Raw genomic sequence first — 14238 nt, 5'->3', positions numbered from 1 at the left:
GACTGTGTGACAGCGCGCGAGCGCCTCGCGCTGGTCGCTGGTTCCACGCATCGCTCTAGCACTCCCGCAGGTTCGAGCAACGACGTTTGAAGCGGAGACGACGGCGCGCACGGCGGCAACGAACTCTACAGATAGCCCTTGGAGGTTGATGCTTACGACGAAAAAGAGGACAATTTCAGTAGCAAGTTTCATTCATGCTATTTGCTGGTTTATGGTCGACCTCTTGGTCTCCAATACCCGCTAATAGACTTCTCCAACCGTCCTTGTTAATCAAGTAGACCTGTATCCCGTGACTCGTCAGGACCAGCCTGATCTCCCAAACCGCTGAAGGACCGCTTTTGCTATGGTACACAGCGCCGAAAGGTCGCTCATCGCTGGAGGGTCATCCTGGAAAATAGTAAGATGGTCTCGTGCCCATCTTACAGAAGGAATGCAAGCACAGCAAAGAAAGCCATGCCGGTGGCAGCAATAAGCTGGGTGCTGCCATCGGATTCAATCACCTTCGATGCTCCTCCAGCCTGTGGCGGTGGAGCACTAGAGATCATGGGAGTCTTGCCAGCAGTGCTTGCAGGAGAAATTGGCTCGGTAGTGGAAGTAGCATCGAGGGTCGAGACCTAGAAATACGTCAGTGAGAACGACATCGCGCGCGTGCGATGCAACTTACCTCTAAATCTCCATCCCGCTTTGTTGGACCTGGGCCGTCACCTGGCTCTGGATTGTCAAACTGTGTGTAGGTCGTCGTGTAGGCGTCGTTAGAGATTGTCTGCTTGCCCAGAACTGTGTAGGCGGCACTTATGATCGTAGTGACGGTCCTGGTAGCTGTGCCACAGCCATGCGCCATCTGGCAAGGGTTGGCGTTCTCGCTGGTGAGAGTGACAGTGCAGGTTGTGCCATTCTCCACCGTGGTGGTCGACCACACAGATGTAAATGGTAACCCCCGAGCTCCAGGATGACCCGTATCGCTAGCAGTAGACGTGGCCGTGAGCGTGGTCGAGCTGGAAGACGGGCTGGACGATGAAGAAGTGCCGCTGTCAGAAGCCAAGAAAGTTGTGGTGGGGAGCGGCCTGCCGCAGCTGATGAAACATCCACTACTTGAGGCGCCGGCAAGGAGTGTGCTCAAGCCGGAGACCGACGTGCCAGTAGCTGGAAGGTTGCCTGGCACTGCGGTCGATGTTGATGCTGGGCTGGGTGCAGGAATGTAACCAGTCGCCGTAAAAGTGGCGGCGGTCTCACTGGCGGTAGTCGTATCGGGACTGTCTCTGTAGTCGTCAATTACCCCAAAGAGCAAATTTGTGGGAGTGACAATCAGAGACCAGTCTGTGATGGTGGCTGTCATAGGTACGTTTGTCGCAACTGTCTTTCCGTCACTCGCAGTAACGTTAAACGTTTCCGTGAGGGTAATCGGTACGGCTTGTGCACTGGCTGTGAATGTTGTTGCAAGCCATGACTTAGGCACGACCGCGAGAGACGTGTCTGCGTAGTGGAACGTTATGCTAGTGGTACGTGGCCAGAAAGTGTACGTCTTGACCGAGATGACAGGCGTGAAATCGCGAGCAACATGTGTCGCAGTACCGGAAGGCCGATCATGCAAGTCCGTAGTAGAGGCTTCCGTCGGAGCCTGAAGTTTTGGTACCATCGATGACCTCGCGGTTGTCTCGGTCTGAAACGAAGTCATGATGAAGCCATCGTTCTGGCGCTTCTGGTTCTGGCGCTTCTGATTCTTCGCAACGGCTGTGGCATGGGCTGGCTCTTCCTTGTATACCATCGTCCTAGCCGGGATCGTCTGTACAGATGCTGGCGCGCCATCTTCTCCCGGCGCTAGAGTTTCGACATCTTCTCGGAACGCAAACGTGCCTGTTGTCGAATCGTAGTCGATGTGCCGTATGCCGTCGCCAAGAACGTCGTCTTGTAGGCCACGCTTGGCAAGCTTTGTTGGCTGTGGAGGGCACAAGTCCCGACGAGGGCAGTTCGTGGCAGGCCAAGTGTACGAACTCGGGTCTGGGTTGTTTTGCCGCTTCTTCAAGTCCGTCTTGGATATCTACAGAGACGAAAGGTTATTAGCACTGTCCCTCGAATGACGAGCGAGATCTTTGGCAGCTTGCGCTTCACGTAGCCAGGGCACGGGCGCTGCAACATACCTCATTCCAGACAAGCTTGGCCTTGACACACGTGGTGACATTGTATCCTTCCTGCGCTGAGACTTCGGAGTAGCCACGTGGAAGCGTGCTCCAGACCGCCGGGAAGGTGACATTCCCGCACTGGTAAAATTGGCTGGTGGTGCCGAACAGAAGCGTGTTGCCTTCCCCGCAAGCAGACCACGTAGATAGAGAAGGGAATTTGAACGCTATCGGTGAGCGAAGGCGGAACTTGCTGAACGTATCGAAAGTCCCCATGCAGCCTGAGTCATCAAAAAGCTGGCCTTTCTCGTCAATGAAGAAGGGTCCACGCTTGCCCAGTAGGGTGGGATTGAAGTCGAAGCTGTAGGTTGGCGCACTAGTGTCCACAGGAGTGCTAGTGATGTCGAAGCGTGTACCAGGCTTGTAAAAACACCGGTCGATGAAGCCCTCGGAGTTCAAAGCATCTCTCCGCTGAGTGAGTGGTGGGATGTCTGACTGCCTGGCAGTCTGCTTGGCACCCATGGAGTTGGACTGGTGGACAGTGTTGGTGTGAGCGACAGAATCGTGGCTAGCGGAAGTCTCGGGGGCAGGCACACCTTCTGGGTAACCACAAGAATGTGAGCCAGACAGCATCTCGTCTTCAGAGGGGCAGCTGATGAAACCATTCTCTTTGTTGATCTTGCATCCACAGTCCAGTGACATGACAGCACTGCGAGCCTCGAGTGCATTCAAGACACTGGTGGATGTGATCAACCCCACAGTCGTTGTAGTGGTGATCCAAGTTGTGATTGTGCTCGGTCCCGTGACCATCTCTTCGGCAGGCTGCATGTCGGTGGCAAGATTGGACTTCACGGTGTAATCCTGGCTCTTCTGAGGCAGGAACGTATCTTGGCAGGCGCCGTCGGAAGGAGCAGTGACTGTCTCGACGATAGTCTTGGTGACCATTACCAGACCCGTGACTCCATGCTGGGAGAGCGAGGTCATTGCAGCAAGCGCTGCGGCAGCGCTCTTTAAGCGCATGATGGACGCCTGTCCGAGTTGATGATGTGGCGCGCTACTTGGCTTGTGATTGGGGTCTGGAGCTAGTCTTATCTAGTCCTCGAGGGTATGGACCGTAGTGTGGGGAGTGGGGAGGAACGTGAGAGATGAGGTGTTGTTGGTGGTGGGAGGCAGGGGGGAATGTCGAGTACTGATGTGAGGTATTTAATATACCAGTAAGGATGTCGGAAGAAGGGTGGTGATGTCGCAGAGAGTGTGTTGTGGTGGTATGTCGTCGTGTTGTTGTTGAGGGTAGAGGGGAAGAAGCCAGGTCAGCTTTGAATGTCTTCTTATGCCACTCGCAGCGCAGCCGTTGGGCTAGCAGCACGGTATTCGGAAGCAGCAGGCACGACCTCTCGAGCTTCCTGGTACGCGTGCCTTCCGGAGATGGATATCCTCCGTGAAGCAGACGGTAACTGGATTGCTGCATTATACCAGATAGGATCATTGCCTTGCGCCACTTATAACAGCAGATTGCGTCGTATTGTGTACATATCGTCGATGCCGGAACGTGTTTTAGTCACCGAAGACATCGCCGCGCACAAGCTAGTCCATGGTCACGAGCAATTAGCCGTACTCAGCCGTGCGCTGGTAAGAGTTCTCTCATGTGCAGTATTCTTCCGACACAACGCCCGCAATAGCCGTTTCACATCAATCCCGATACAGAGTCTCCAGATGTTCGATCATCTTCCTCCTCATATGCATCAACTGCGAAGGCGTAATCATCTGGCTATACTTCTGCCTCCCCTCCGGCACCTGGCCTACCTTCAGCTTAGAACCCTGCGCACTACATGAAGGCCCCTCGCCGCTGTCTTCGTCATCATGCACGATCAAACTCGGGTCTGTTCCACAGAATGGCACACCGAGACCCTTCAGCTCATGCAGCATAGCATTTTCCATTGCCTCCTGCGCCGAGTAGATTTTCTCATCGAAGGCGTCCATCTCCTTCTGCTGATCCACTTCAGGCGAATCCACTTCTGGAGGCGAGCCATAGAAGGAAGTATTTAGCGTCTTCAGAATGCTATGCGCTTTCGCAGCTTCCGCTGAGCGGTTGGCCTGAGTCTGCTTGAGGGCTTGACGCTCCTGATACCAGCGCATTTCGTTGTTACGTTGATCATTCATCATCTGGGACAGGTGTCAATGGGCTCTGAAAGCAACTATCAATGCAAGAGAGAGGCTTGCTACTTACGCGCTTGATGCTGACGGCAAAAACTTTGTTCTGCTCTGCAATCTTGGTCACGCATCGTAGTGCATCTGGCCAGACTGTGATCGTTGCTGGGTCGATCTGTGACTTGGCAGCAGTTGCAGCTGGCTTACATTGCGGCCTGAGACGAGGATCCGCCAATTGCTCTGCAGATGTGTCTGGCGAGACAGGAGTCGCAGAGTTCTGTGATGCGGCCTGCAGCACTTCTGGAGAGGGAGTGCCGAAGTCTGGAGTCGCAGAAGCAGATCGCTGTGGCGGCGTTGCGTTTCCCACATCGGAAGGCTGCGAGAACTGTGCAAGAGTTGCGAGTATTGATTGCAAGTCAGGCGCTTGAGTTGCCATTGTATGTCGAACAAAGTATCAAACAGTGGTGTCGAGACAACGTTGTGGCGTTTCGCGATGGCGAGCCCGAGAGTAACTGCTGATCGTTATGTCCGGTAACGACTGACAATGTTCCCTGACACGATCACGTCTCGATGCCTCGTGTTGTCATGCAATGCATCTGCACAGCTCGAGTTAGGAAGGGAAAGAGAGCGTGGACGTGAAGTCTACAGCCAGGAGCCAGGAGCCAGGAGGACAAGGTTTCTAGCGCACGGGCCATATAACTATCGACTAGGGTCCGAAGCGACGTCGATGATGTTGAAGATCGCCTCGAACAGCTCCAGGAGCTCAACTTCACAGCACCAATGCATCAACGATAGCCACAACACACCCTCCTGGCAAACACCTCTTATATACACCCACAATGGCGCGCTCACCCAACGACGCCACCCGCTTCACCTCCACCGGTCCCTCAGTCTTCGCCAAAAACCACCAAACCACACCCTCCTTCAACTCCGCCGCTCCAGCAGCCCCCTCCCCCTCCCAAATCAACTTCGGCAGCGCCCCTAGCAACGAGACCCCTCAACAAAAGATCGCCCGCCTTCGCGCCGCCGCCGCCGCCTCAAAACGTGGTCAAGAATCCTCCTTCGACAAGTCCGTCCGCATCGGCCGAATATGGGCAGACCGCGTCCACCGTTTCACCGCCATCGGCCTGATCGGCCTGACCATCGTGAGCGGTGCAGTAGCGACAGCGGGAATCACAGATATGATGCTGCATAACCGGAAACGGCGGAAAGAGTGGCTTGCGGAGAAACAGGCAGAGAGTACGAGAGATTTGATGATTGCGCAGGAGGCGTTGAAGGAGGGGCGGGCGAGCGAGGATCAGATGCTGTTGATTAATCGGGAGAGGGTGGCGTGTGAGACGGAGATGGAGAGGAGGAATAGGCCTGGGTTGTTCAAGAGGGCGACCGGGTTCCTCTATGGGGGTTTGAGTGAGGAAGAAAAGAAGGGTGGGAGGTTAATGAGTGGGAATGGCGTAGATGGTGTGGAGGGTGCGGTGGGAAGTGCTGTGGACGAGGTCAAGCAGGTCTCATCGAATTTGATCGATGAGGGGAGGCATGCGGTGCATAAGGTGGAAGAGAAGTTTGAGCAGACACAGAGAAATGGTCAGGCGATAGCGATGGGCGAGCTTGCTACTCCTACAGGTGGACCTTTGGATAAAGAAGCACAGATGACCGCCAATAAAGCATCGAACACGGCGAGGAGCTGGACGAGCTGGATTACAGGCCGGTAGTAAGAGATGCTTGAAGGTACATGTACAGATACTTGAGATTTCATGGCGCCGGCGTTTGCATCAGCGACCACTGGCAATTTCGCCAACGTGTACAGATTCTACTTTCCGCGCATGGCTCTGCAGCAGCTCACATCTTACTCTCAGTACTGCCTGTAACCGATCTGGCTTCCTGCTATGGCACAAGATCGAGACTTCGAGATCTCCATCAGCTTCCGACTAGTCCAGAACACCTGGTAATCGAACGATGTTCGGACGACGTAGACTGTTAAGCAAGTCGATGCTAGTCGGGATCTCCTTGAGCAACTGTAAATTCTGCAACCGAAAGCCCTCAAAATCCCACCTCTCAATGACATACGCGGTAGGACAATCGCGACAAGATGACCAATGCTGGTACACTCCGTCTCTTAGGTCCTGGAGCGTCACACCTTTCTCGTTGGTGATGGTGAAGGTGCTTCGTTGATCATCGCACATAATCGTGATGTGGCTGCAAGGAGGTTGCATGACATACATGCGCCTCCAGCTGGCTCCTTCCCGGTGCAGAGCCAGCAACTGTCGCTCAGTTCGAGGTCCGATGTCGTCCTCGCAGGGCTCAGGGAGGGGATTTCTGGACTTCCATTTGCAGCTTTCGTGGTAGGCCGAGCGGTCGAAGATTGGGTCTATGAACCCGGTCTTGAGGATTGAGACGAAATTGTTATACCAGGTGAAGAAGTAGCGGTGCATAATGGGATTCAAGATCGGGCGCACGACGACATCGCTGCCTTTGTCGCTCCGGACGATCCAGTGTGCAAAGTTCCAGTCGTCGAGGTCGAAATTCTTGGGCCCGGGACCATCGTCGATGGCGTGGACTAACTTATCCCCGAATGGTGAAAGATAGAGAGTTTGCTGGATCTTCGTGGAGGCACGTATGGTATCTCTCCAGCGGGTGCAGATCTGCTGCGCGCACAACAGTTCGTTGACTTGAAGGTACAACAAAATCATTTCGAGTAGTTCGGTGGTCCCGAACACGGCTCCTATGGCCGCGGCCGTCCCTGCTGCTTTCGTTACGCCTCGAGTTATCGCCATGGCGGCAGATTGCTGCACTCGACAAGAGAAGGAGTTTAACTCAGAGGACTGAAGATGGCCATCGAGAGTTCCTCTTGCGAACGCATTTCTTTGACAAGACGTGCGTGTCGAGCAGAAATTTCCACTGTCGCGATTCACGATCTCATGCTTACCAGCTTTGCGGAACGTCCCAAGGCGAATTAAGGTTTAGCTTAGCGCCGCTGCACATGTGCCAGCAGCCGAGCGTGTTTGATCGCATCACTTCTGCGTTCAAACACCAACAAGCAACACCTCAACCACGCTTTCCAAAGAATACGACAACCAACGTCGGCCGCGATGGCGCGAACTCGACACGAGAAGGCTCGAGCTGCTTCTCAAGCAACATCCATGGTCTTCGGCACTGCAGAGCTCCTCGAGAACATCTTGCTGTTTCTGCCCCTAAGACAGCTCCTCTGCGTTCAGCGCGTCAACAGATCCTGGCAAGCCTGCATCAAGGGCTCGGTCAACGCGAGACGCGCGCTCTTCCTGCAAGCCTCCCACGGTGACACTGTCTATTGGCAGCAGGTGGAGGAAGGAGCAGATCCACACGACGGAGGATCTGGCAAGTGGGTCTTCAGCAACTCTCCAGATCAACAGATCTTCCCGAGCCTCAACCCCATTGCGCGAGAACTATTCCTCGAAAACTACGACAACCACCGCCCCTTTCTGCATCACGGCTTCACATCTCCTGAGTATGGTCCAAAATACAACAAGCGCGAAGACAACACTGTCCTCTCTGGCCCACGAAACACCCGGCATTACCAGGCCTTGCATTACGACGATGCTTCTTGGCGAAACATGTTGATCATGCAGCCACCGTGCGGAAAGCTGGTCATGTCCTGCTCAAAGTCGAAATACTCCATCGAGTCTCAGCATGGACTGACCTTTGGAGACATCCTCAGCCAGCTCATGCTACACTACGTAGATCATTCGGATTGTCCCGATGGCCAACATGTTATCTCTTGCTGGGACTATCATGGCATGCTGACTCAGGACCTGAATGCCGTGGAGGAAGTGAAGGACGCGTTTGAGCTGTTGAGTGTCCTGGCAAATGTCCGAATCAAGAGCTCGAGCCCTTTTCGAATTTTCCTCATTAGAAATGGGGACACCGACGAGGAGAACTAGGGCGCAGACGGAGCTGAGGCCTAAGTGACGTCTAAGGGTGCAGACAAAGGTCTTACGGCGGGATCATCGGCGAGGTCACAACGCATGCAGTATCGAAGATGAAGAGGTGCCAGAGACCAAGAAATGGCGCAGACGTGGAGCGTGTGAGTGCGAACGAGGCTCGAGTTCTACCCCATTGAAGTTGTAACAGCTACAGCAGAGTGGAGCCAGCTGGGAAAGACCTCGAATCATGAAGAGAGATCCAGACCAGGGAATGATATGGGACCTGAGGGTCGTTGAGCTATAGAAGTAACGAATGCTCAATCTGACAGAAGCAAGTCTCATGGTCATACCGAGTACAAGCTGGGTAATGTAGATGGTTCATTATTCAAGCTCTTTCCTGTTCTTTGCTTTGCCTTATATCGTGCGATTATGGTCTGTTTATCGATGCTGATCACAATTGAGCAGCTCCGAGGACGTGGCGAACTCCTAGGCTCGAACTCAGGGCCTTTCGGGCAACTTTGCCAAAAAGTGCAAAACAATTGAGCCAATCTAGTTGCTCATTCTGGATCGAAGACCTTTACGGATCGGATGGACAGAAGTGGTTGGCTAGATTGTTTGGTGGTACTCAACTGTGCATGAACCAAAATTTTCGGGGTCTATGTACCTTCACAGGCGGCGTTATCACATGCTCAAGTGCTTGCATTACTTACGGCCCGCAGTCCCACCTGCACCGTCGGCTCTGGACTCTCGCGATCTTTCGTTTCGCCGCTGCAGCAACCCACCACTTGTCTACAGTGCACAACAACAACACGCCAATCGCCACACAAATTGCTCGAATACAGCATGGCTCGAACACGAGCGGCCAAGGCGAAGATCGATGCGCAGAAGAAGGCGCGATCAACAGCTGCAGCAACACAGGCAGTCTGCGACACCGTGGAGCTACTCGAGAACATACAGCTTTGTCTACCACCAAGACAAGTACTGCTGATGACTCGGGTCTCGAGGAGCTGGCAGGGGACCATCCAAGAGTCGCCGGACCTGCAACGTGTATTGTATCTGCGACCAATGGTAAGTGGATCACGGAGAGAGCGACGGCCTGCCCGAGACATACCCACGCCAAGCACTCTTTGTATACAGCCTCTGCTCCCGAGGTGTCGTCGTATGATGCTCGTGTATAGCTAACAGGCTCGGCTCGGTAGGCAGGCGACTTGGTGAGCTGGAAGGAAGATCCCAATCAAGAGCATATCACAGCAATGTTGCAGCTAACCAAGGGTATGTGGTCCACAGAAGCAGCGCCAGCCACGAGGATCGTACCCAAAATCAATCCCATGATAAACTTGGCCGTTCTCTCGGTGCGTGCCTATTGCAGTATTTTCCACTATGGCTTCGTACTACCAGCCCTCGACCCAGACGAAGTGCGTTGGTACACTGGCGTCGAAAGCCACACAGACCTCAGACATCTACACCGCAAAGGTGCTTCATGGAGGAGCATGCTCTTCATGCAGCCGCCAAGCAACGAGATGTCCTTTTTGTGCAGCACCGAACGCGAAACTTTCTCCATTAAGAAGGAAACTCCACTCACGATGCAAGATACCCTTGACGGACTTTGGGGGCACTGGCACAACGACCCCTTTTGCCCTAACCGCTATGAGAACCCTGTGTGGGATCTCTGCGGTTCCCGGAAAGTGGATATGGGGTCGATGTTCAAGGTCCAGAGTGGCTGGGAGGCTCTTGAACGCATTCAGCAATGAAGATGGAGGCGAGGGGAGGAGCGAGAACGGCACATGTGTATGGATCAGGAGAGCAAAAGAGGGCTTTGTGCCCAGTCTAATGGGATGTGGTGGCGACGGAAGCGAAGTGGAGTCAGTTGAGAAGAGCCTTGAGTCGTGGTACAGTCGGATCGGGTAGTGGTTTGAGGGCTTGAGTCTCGTTCATAGACAGCAGTAAAGAATGCTGAAGCTGCTATGAGGCATTCTCCTTGTAATATCAACTGCAGCCAGCTTGCATGGCGAATGTGTCGCATTATTCGTCTAGTTGCCAGGCATATTCTAGTTCTTTGCGGTCCTGCGATATCACGATTAGCTGTGTGCAAGAAGTATATCATAGGACGACAATTGCTTACCTTAGCCTTATTCCGCGCCGCAAACCACTTCCTCTCAAATCCATTACTCCTGTCCACTCCATCCCATCTCCACCCGGGCCGGATCCCATATCGATTCGGCTCGAAAGCACCCTGGTACGTCTTCCCACTCCCCTTACTCTTCCCATCCTTGCTGCTACTCTTCTTCGTCGCCAGCAGTTGTGCCATAGGATCATTCCACCTTTCCCTCTCCTTCAACTCATCATTCATCTTCTCATCATCCGCACCCCGTGCCACAGTCATGACCTTCGCCTCTTGCAATTCTTGCCGCCTCTCCTCTTTCTGCCGTCTCTGCACATCGCCCTTCCTACTTTCATCCTCTTCTCTCGCTTTGCGCTCGTCTGTCTTGGCTTGCGCTTCGGCTTCTTCCTTCTTCTCTTTCACGTTGATCATCCGTCCACTGGCGTCACGATAGATCGTCTGCTGTGCCAGTCCACCCGAGTCGAGGTTGGCGGCTTTCATGGCTTTCATCTCTTCCTTCCTCCGCTTGTTCAAGGCTTTGGTGACCTGCGCTGCTGACTGTAGTCCTGCCATCGCGCCGTTTGCCATAGTTGGTCCGCCCACTTCTGCGCCATCTTCATCGAGCATCATAGGGTCCTCATCGTCAGCTTGCGCGCGACTCCGAGATTCTGCTGCGGCATCTGCAAGAATAGCATCTGCGGCTGCTTGTTCGCTGTCCTTCGGTGCCTCGGCGCCTATCTTGACCCATTTGGTCTTCTTCGTGGGCTTGTTGAGTCCTGCTGATAATGCGCCGCCGACTATTGTAGGTGTGTCTTCATCGTCATCTTCGCCTTTGGGTTTGGCGGGCTGCTTCCAGGAATCGTCTTCGTCGTCGATTACAAGTCCTTCCGATGCGGTCTTGTCCTTTCTCTTGCGCTTCTTCGATTTCGTTGTTGTGTCTGCGGAGAGATAATTCTGTGCGAGGTAGTCGGCGAGAGTCATGGTGGTTGTGTGTGCGATGGTGGTTGTGGAAGTCGAAGTTCGAGGTTGGGTTGGGCGGGATGAAGTGTTGCTGCCTTGATGCCTTAAAGCTGCATGATGCGCGATCTCCCACAAGTTGAAGTGCACTCTTGCAGCAACAACAAAAATGTGAGCAGCGGAAGCGAAGATGCCACGATCAGAAGAGGCAGCGTCCTGGTATACAGCAGTCTATCGCGCAATTCAAGAGGTACCACACGGCAAGGTGACTTCGTACGGCCACATCGCTTTGCTGCTAGGCTATCCAGAACGACCGCGGTACGCAGAATGAACGAGGAAGACATGTTGCATTGTGTTGCACCGCTCACACTTAGAACTACCAGACAGGTCGGCATGTGTCTAAAGTACCTGCCATCCTCTACTGATCAACCCAATGCTCGATACCACAGCGACAACGTCCCCTGGCAGAGAGTCATTAATTCAAAAGGAATCATCAGCAACAGGTGAGTTGTGATGTCACAAACGGTGCAGCGTGAGTCAAGGTCAACTGATCGCGATTCTGTACAACCCAGGGGGGTCAATGGAGCTGCAAATCAGGAAGCTGCCTTGACTCTTGAAGGCGTCGAGGTTGAGCGTGGTAGTCTCGGCGAAAGGAGTGTGAGCTTTCTCGAGTACGGTTGGTTTCCTTCTCGCCTCCCAAGCGAGGCAGCTGAAGTCTGAAGATGAGGAGGATGCGGATGAGTGAACGGCGCTTGGCGCGTGTCCGGCGATCCGATCAAGCAGTGTTATGCTCCACGGCTGCCTTGATATGATATTGATGGACGATTGCCGCGAGTTGATGAGACATCAATCATCATCACCAGACCGCCAGAGTGTAGCACATCAACGAGTGCTTGACACACGTGCAAGACTTCCGGAAGCATCCGAAAGGACGAGGCTATATCGGGAACGAGCTCCCCCGCGATATGCTGCTTTCGCGCTGCAACAACACGGTGAACACATGAACAAAGCAACAAGCGCCAGCACGTTTCAAGGCCTCGGGGTCCCCATCAGCGATGCGCCGAGTCTCAGCAGCGCAGGTCCGCCAGTCAGCCTCGACACGTTCCTGAGAATGACGACGGACGCATGAGCAACGTGGGGCCCGCACCTGACCAAGAACACTCGCGCCGGTGGCGCGGGCGATGTTGTGTGTGCTTATCGCTGCTCCCCTCTTCGGGCCAGGTTTGGCGTGCACATGGCCTTGGATAGAGGAGCCAACATAGACGTGCTTTGACGTGCCTTTGTGCTCCATTGACGCCACTTCATTGACTCATTGCAGCATCCTCCATCGCTTTCGCAGCCTTCAATACCGCAGTTGCGACGCGTGAGACATCCTCAGTCTCGACCCTCTTAAGCTTCATCACTATCGCATCTCGGAAGCCGCGCCTCAAACAGGTGACTCAGCCAGCCAGTCACGCAAGTCTCACTCCAGCATCATACCTGCTGTCACTCGTCACCTGTAGCTGCTGCTTTGCTTCTTTGTTTCCAACAACAAACGTCCTCCTCACCTAATCACACCTACGAACATCCGCGCTCAACCACCGACATCAAGGTCGTCCATCCAGATACTCCACACCCAACAGCTTTACCGCTGCTCCGCAAGCTCTCGACGATAGTCTCGTCACCTCGCAACACTCAACAGAAGCACTCGAAACGCTGCAAGCAACCAGCAACCATGTCCGCTGAGCAGAGCTTCTCCCAGGCCGATCTGCGTGCGACTCAGCAGGACTACAAGCGCGATGCTACTCGCAAGCATAAGTGGGCCTTGGGACCAACTCCAGGCGTGGGCCGAGCTGAGGGCAAGCCGCGGCCACTTCGCTCCGCAGCAACGTAAGTCGTGCAGATAGTATGGTGTCCTTGCATAGCTGATCGATGATTGTGTAGTGCCTACAACCAGAAGCGCCGCGAAGAGAAGGGTGCCGCCATCGCCTCCCTCGCCCACGGCGCCAAAGTGAGCCGCAAGCACGACATGCTCGAGGGCGCTGCCATCACCGACGACTCTTCGGCCGCTAGCAGCTCCGAGAGGGACACTCCTTCCCCACCACCTGCCGATGCCGAGATCACCTACTCTTACGACGCATCCCGCGGTCCTACCAAGGGAAGCCAGATCCTCAACGCGGCTCTTGCGAAAGCTGTCGATGCGTTCCAAGAGAAGGAGACCGTCAAGCTGGTCAAGAGCGAGTACGAGCTTCTCGATGCCGATGGCGAGACCATGAAGGCTACACCGAAGAAGGGAAAGAAGAGCAAGGCCAAGGCTTCAGCTTCGCAGGAGGCTGTCGTCACACCAGACGCCGACGAGGACTACGAGTTTGTCTAGACTCTCAAGTCCTCCCATGTGTTTTGCATACGGCCTTTCTCCCTCTTCCTGACATTGGACCAATCACGACCTCTTCCTCTTCTGTATCCTTAGCAACAGGATGACTTGGATGGTAGCATAGGGATGGCGTTTAACGGGTATGGCTTTTGTGGTAGTATCGGCAAGGTCATGAGAAGAGCTGCCCATGACCGTGATCGAGCAGGCGTTCTTCGAGGATGTGAGCTTGAGATACCCTATTGTGCAGGTTGATTAGTACTGCTAGCAGCGTGCTGTAGCTGCGTTGAATGATGATATGCCTGCGGTCAGCTTTGACTGCGGGCACGAAGCAAACATTCTTCCAATCCTGTCCCATCTGATCAGCTGGGGCTGCTCGAGGTGCTCAGCTGCGCGAAGTGTGAAATGTTCCTCCGTTCTACATTGGTCCAAGCACGGCGGTGGACAAACCGGCGGCGTATCAACAAGACCCATCACCGCATAGCAATATCCACCGCAGAGCCTTTTGCCACTGATTGCTAACATGTGTCTGCCGTTGCGCCCAGTGATGCGAGGCTTCCAAGCGCGAGATTCGCAAATCGGTGCTGGCACTGCCCACGCTCCTGCCTCAGGTTGTGTCTTGTGGCGTAGTCGGCGCGGATCCCTGCTTGACAGTCGCAACCGCAACTT

The 14238-nt window shown here is 54.3% G+C and overlaps 9 protein-coding genes across 9 annotated transcripts; 5 read left to right on the top strand and 4 right to left on the bottom strand.

Annotated features, from left to right (window-relative positions):
• Nucleotides 1-419: 419 nt before the first annotated feature.
• On the bottom strand, nt 420-3137 carry CLAFUR5_10423 (uncharacterized protein; the record flags this gene model as incomplete). The annotated part of the gene is made up of 3 exons (XM_047909571.1): nt 420-614; nt 665-2038; nt 2139-3137. 3 exons carry the CDS (start codon nt 3135-3137, stop codon nt 420-422), a joined length of 2568 nt encoding a protein of 855 aa, XP_047764768.1.
• Nucleotides 3138-3806: 669 nt separating this feature from the next.
• Nucleotides 3807-4701, bottom strand: CLAFUR5_10422 (uncharacterized protein; the record flags this gene model as incomplete). The annotated part of the gene is made up of 2 exons (XM_047909570.1): nt 3807-4280; nt 4345-4701. The coding sequence occupies 2 exons, from the start codon at nt 4699-4701 to the stop codon at nt 3807-3809; spliced, it is 831 nt and encodes a 276-aa protein (XP_047764303.1).
• Nucleotides 4702-5104: 403 nt separating this feature from the next.
• Nucleotides 5105-5974, top strand: CLAFUR5_10421 (uncharacterized protein; the record flags this gene model as incomplete). Its single annotated transcript, XM_047909569.1, has 1 exon — nt 5105-5974. One exon carries the CDS (start codon nt 5105-5107, stop codon nt 5972-5974), a length of 870 nt encoding a protein of 289 aa, XP_047764766.1.
• A 216-nt stretch (nt 5975-6190) lies between these two features.
• On the bottom strand, nt 6191-7036 carry CLAFUR5_10420 (uncharacterized protein; the record flags this gene model as incomplete). Its single annotated transcript, XM_047909568.1, has 1 exon — nt 6191-7036. The coding sequence occupies one exon, from the start codon at nt 7034-7036 to the stop codon at nt 6191-6193; it is 846 nt and encodes a 281-aa protein (XP_047764767.1).
• A 315-nt stretch (nt 7037-7351) lies between these two features.
• Nucleotides 7352-8179, top strand: CLAFUR5_10419 (uncharacterized protein; the record flags this gene model as incomplete). The annotated part of the gene is made up of 1 exon (XM_047909567.1): nt 7352-8179. One exon carries the CDS (start codon nt 7352-7354, stop codon nt 8177-8179), a length of 828 nt encoding a protein of 275 aa, XP_047764312.1.
• An 825-nt stretch (nt 8180-9004) lies between these two features.
• CLAFUR5_10418 (uncharacterized protein) lies at nt 9005-9912 on the top strand (the record flags this gene model as incomplete). The annotated part of the gene is made up of 2 exons (XM_047909566.1): nt 9005-9229; nt 9361-9912. 2 exons carry the CDS (start codon nt 9005-9007, stop codon nt 9910-9912), a joined length of 777 nt encoding a protein of 258 aa, XP_047764311.1.
• A 271-nt stretch (nt 9913-10183) lies between these two features.
• CLAFUR5_10417 (Pre-mRNA-splicing factor cwc26) lies at nt 10184-11243 on the bottom strand (the record flags this gene model as incomplete). The annotated part of the gene is made up of 2 exons (XM_047909565.1): nt 10184-10225; nt 10284-11243. The coding sequence occupies 2 exons, from the start codon at nt 11241-11243 to the stop codon at nt 10184-10186; spliced, it is 1002 nt and encodes a 333-aa protein (XP_047764118.1).
• A 166-nt stretch (nt 11244-11409) lies between these two features.
• On the top strand, nt 11410-11939 carry CLAFUR5_10416 (Alkyltransferase-like protein 1; the record flags this gene model as incomplete). Its single annotated transcript, XM_047909564.1, has 3 exons — nt 11410-11537; nt 11603-11722; nt 11792-11939. The coding sequence occupies 3 exons, from the start codon at nt 11410-11412 to the stop codon at nt 11937-11939; spliced, it is 396 nt and encodes a 131-aa protein (XP_047764636.1).
• Nucleotides 11940-12933: 994 nt separating this feature from the next.
• On the top strand, nt 12934-13575 carry CLAFUR5_10415 (uncharacterized protein; the record flags this gene model as incomplete). Its single annotated transcript, XM_047909563.1, has 2 exons — nt 12934-13088; nt 13143-13575. The coding sequence occupies 2 exons, from the start codon at nt 12934-12936 to the stop codon at nt 13573-13575; spliced, it is 588 nt and encodes a 195-aa protein (XP_047764635.1).
• Between the last annotated feature and the right edge of the window lie 663 nt (nt 13576-14238).

The sequence above is a fragment of the Fulvia fulva genome, chromosome 7 (assembly GCF_020509005.1).
Source record: "Fulvia fulva chromosome 7, complete sequence".
Taxonomy (NCBI): Eukaryota; Fungi; Ascomycota; class Dothideomycetes; order Mycosphaerellales; family Mycosphaerellaceae; genus Fulvia; species Fulvia fulva.
Note: the sequence above shows the minus strand (reverse complement) of the source record. Positions and strands in the feature narration are given on the sequence as shown.